General features: G+C 43.3%; 1 protein-coding gene across 1 annotated transcript; it reads right to left on the bottom strand.

Annotated features, from left to right (window-relative positions):
• Nucleotides 1-1,649: 1,649 nt before the first annotated feature.
• On the bottom strand, nucleotides 1,650-2,159 carry LOC108309643 (60S ribosomal protein L32-like). The gene has a single exon (XM_037741151.1). It carries the CDS (start codon nucleotides 2,105-2,107, stop codon nucleotides 1,700-1,702), a length of 408 nt encoding a protein of 135 aa, XP_037597079.1. The 5' UTR covers nucleotides 2,108-2,159; the 3' UTR covers nucleotides 1,650-1,699.
• Nucleotides 2,160-2,381: the final 222 nt, after the last annotated feature.

Genomic DNA, 2,381 nt, shown 5'->3' with positions numbered 1-2,381 from the left:
CTGAGCCTCTCCTGTGTCCGTGTTGTGGACACACTGACTCAGCATTGCACAAAAGAACACAAAACAGCCACTTACCAAGCCCTCGTCTCGTTTAGTGGATGAACACAGGGCCCAGCAGGAGAGGCTGGAGTTCGTGGAGTCAGATCCTGTGGTTCCAGTTTTGGCTTGGTCACCCGCTAGCTGTGTGACCTCAGGAAAGTCACTTTCAGCCTCTCAGAGTCTCAGTTCTCTCAGCTATAAAATGGAGGTGATAATGATGACTTTGTGTTGCTGCCGTGAGGGTTGAAGAATGGAAAGCGCCAGGCCCAGAGTAGCTATGAGTCTCTCTCCTGTTCTCGCCCCAGTTATTCTGTGAGTTGCAGAATAGTGTGATTCTATTATAGTTAAAAATTAAATATATATGTTCATATATATGTATCTACATGCAAAAAAATGGCCTCAAAGGATATTTATAGCAATGAATAATATGGTGGCCTTCCTAGCCTCCATTCCAACTATAGCCCATCACGTAGTAGCCATTTATTTGGTTTGGGTGGAACTGACCCCTCATTCTTCAGAGGTTTGGTCCTATTCTTGGAACCAATTAGGATAATCCCATCCTTTTTGCCACAGAGATTGATTCAGGAATGGGAACTTCTCCAGTTATTACTTGGCATTCCCCAGGCCTTAATGATTGGCTCGTAAGTAGGCATATAACCAAATTTGATCCAGTCAGAATGAAGCCTAGGACTTTCACTCCATGGTTGTTGGGTTTCTCTCTTTCCTCCCTTCCTTTTCTTTCCCTCCCTACCCACTTCTCTCTGATAAAATACGTAGCCCTGTTGTCAGCTGTGTTACAACCTAAAGTGAGCCAGCTTCAGGATGCAGCTGATGTCTTGGAAGGCAGAGCAAGGAGACAGAAAGAAACAGAGTCTTTGATGACATAGTTGAGTGACTGAATTAAACAAATCCCAAAGCCTGGCCAAACTCTGGACTTTCAAAATCTCTTTACATTTTCTGTTTAAAGTATTCAAAATGAAATGGTCAATGTGGCATTGTTTGTAATAGCAAAACACTGGAAACAAACTTTCATTCACTCAGGAAATGATTAAATTATGAGAGGCAATACATTGTTTTACTGTTTTGTCCACTTTGAATTGAGCTTTTCCTTACTGGTAACTTATTTTGAACTGATAAATGCACCAAACTGTAACAAGCTTTTAACTGTGGGAATGGTGGTGGTGAAAATAGGGAGTGGGCAGAGGGTTGATAGGGAAACTCTTTCACTTTCTACAGTTTTATACTTCCGTTAACTTTCAACTTTTTTTTTTTTGAGATGGAGTCTTAGGCTGGAGTGCAGTGGTGCGATCTCGACTCATTGCAACCTCTGCCTCTTGGGTTCAAGTGATTCTCTTGCCTCAGCCTACTGAGTAGCTGGGACTACAGGCGTGTGCCACCACACCCAGCTAATTTTTGTATTTTTAGTAGAGATGGGGTTTCACCATGTTGGCCAAGATGGTCTCGATCTCTTGACTTTGTGATCTGCCCACCCTGGCCTCCCAAAGTGCTGGAGCCACAGGTGTCAGCCACTGCATCCAGCCAAGTTTTAACTTTTACAATGAGCATACATTGCTTTCTTTTGGAATTAAAAACTTTTTTTTTTTTTTAAATTAAGGAAGATGCCAGTTTTATTTAAACACAAAATGTGCACATAAGCTGTCTACTCATTTTCTTCACTGTGCAGCCTGGCATTGGGGTTGGTGATTCTGATGGCCAGCTGGGCATCTCTTTCCACAATGGCTTTGCGGTTCTTGGAGGAAACATTGTGAGCAATCTCAGCACAGTAAGATTTGTTGCACATCAGCAGCACTTCCAGCTCCTTGACGTTGTGGACCAGGAACTTCTGGAAGCCACTGGGCAGCATGTGCTTTGTTTTCTTGTTGCTCCCATAACCAATGTTAGGCATCAAGATCTGGCCCTTGAACCTTCTACGAACCCTGTTGTCAATACCTCTGGGTTTCCGCCAGTTACGCTTAATTTTGACATGTCGGTCTGACTGGTGCTGGATGAACTTCTTGGTTCTCTTTTTGACGATCTTGGGTTTCACAAGGGGTCTAAGGGCGGCCATGATGCCGAGGAGGAGATCGCTGCTACCTCCGTAGGCAGCGCCGAGGAAGAGCAAAAAATTTTTTTAAGTAAATGGAGAGTAATATATATAAGACACTTTTTGTAAAATAGTTTGTGTCAAAGCAATGTTGGAAATATTTTCAGTCTTGGGTGGGAGGCGGTTAGTGCATGGAGGGGGCCAAAGGAGACACTTGTGGGGTATGGATCATATTCTGTTTATTGAAATGTTTCCATGTGTGTTCACTTGGTGAACACTTGTTGAGTGTAACCTTAAG

The sequence above is a fragment of the Cebus imitator genome, unplaced genomic scaffold (genome assembly GCF_001604975.1).
Source record: "Cebus imitator isolate Cc_AM_T3 unplaced genomic scaffold, Cebus_imitator-1.0 Scaffold95, whole genome shotgun sequence".
Lineage (NCBI taxonomy): Eukaryota > Metazoa > Chordata > Mammalia > Primates > Cebidae > Cebus > Cebus imitator.
The sequence above is the reverse complement of the archived record's forward strand: the minus strand, read 5'-3'. Positions and strand labels throughout refer to the sequence as shown.

Bases quoted from the DNA above. Each gene is read 5' to 3' on its own strand.
- LOC108309643 (XM_037741151.1), bottom strand. From the start codon at position 2,107: ATGGCCGCCCTTAGACCCCTTGTGAAACCCAAGATCGTCAAAAAGAGA.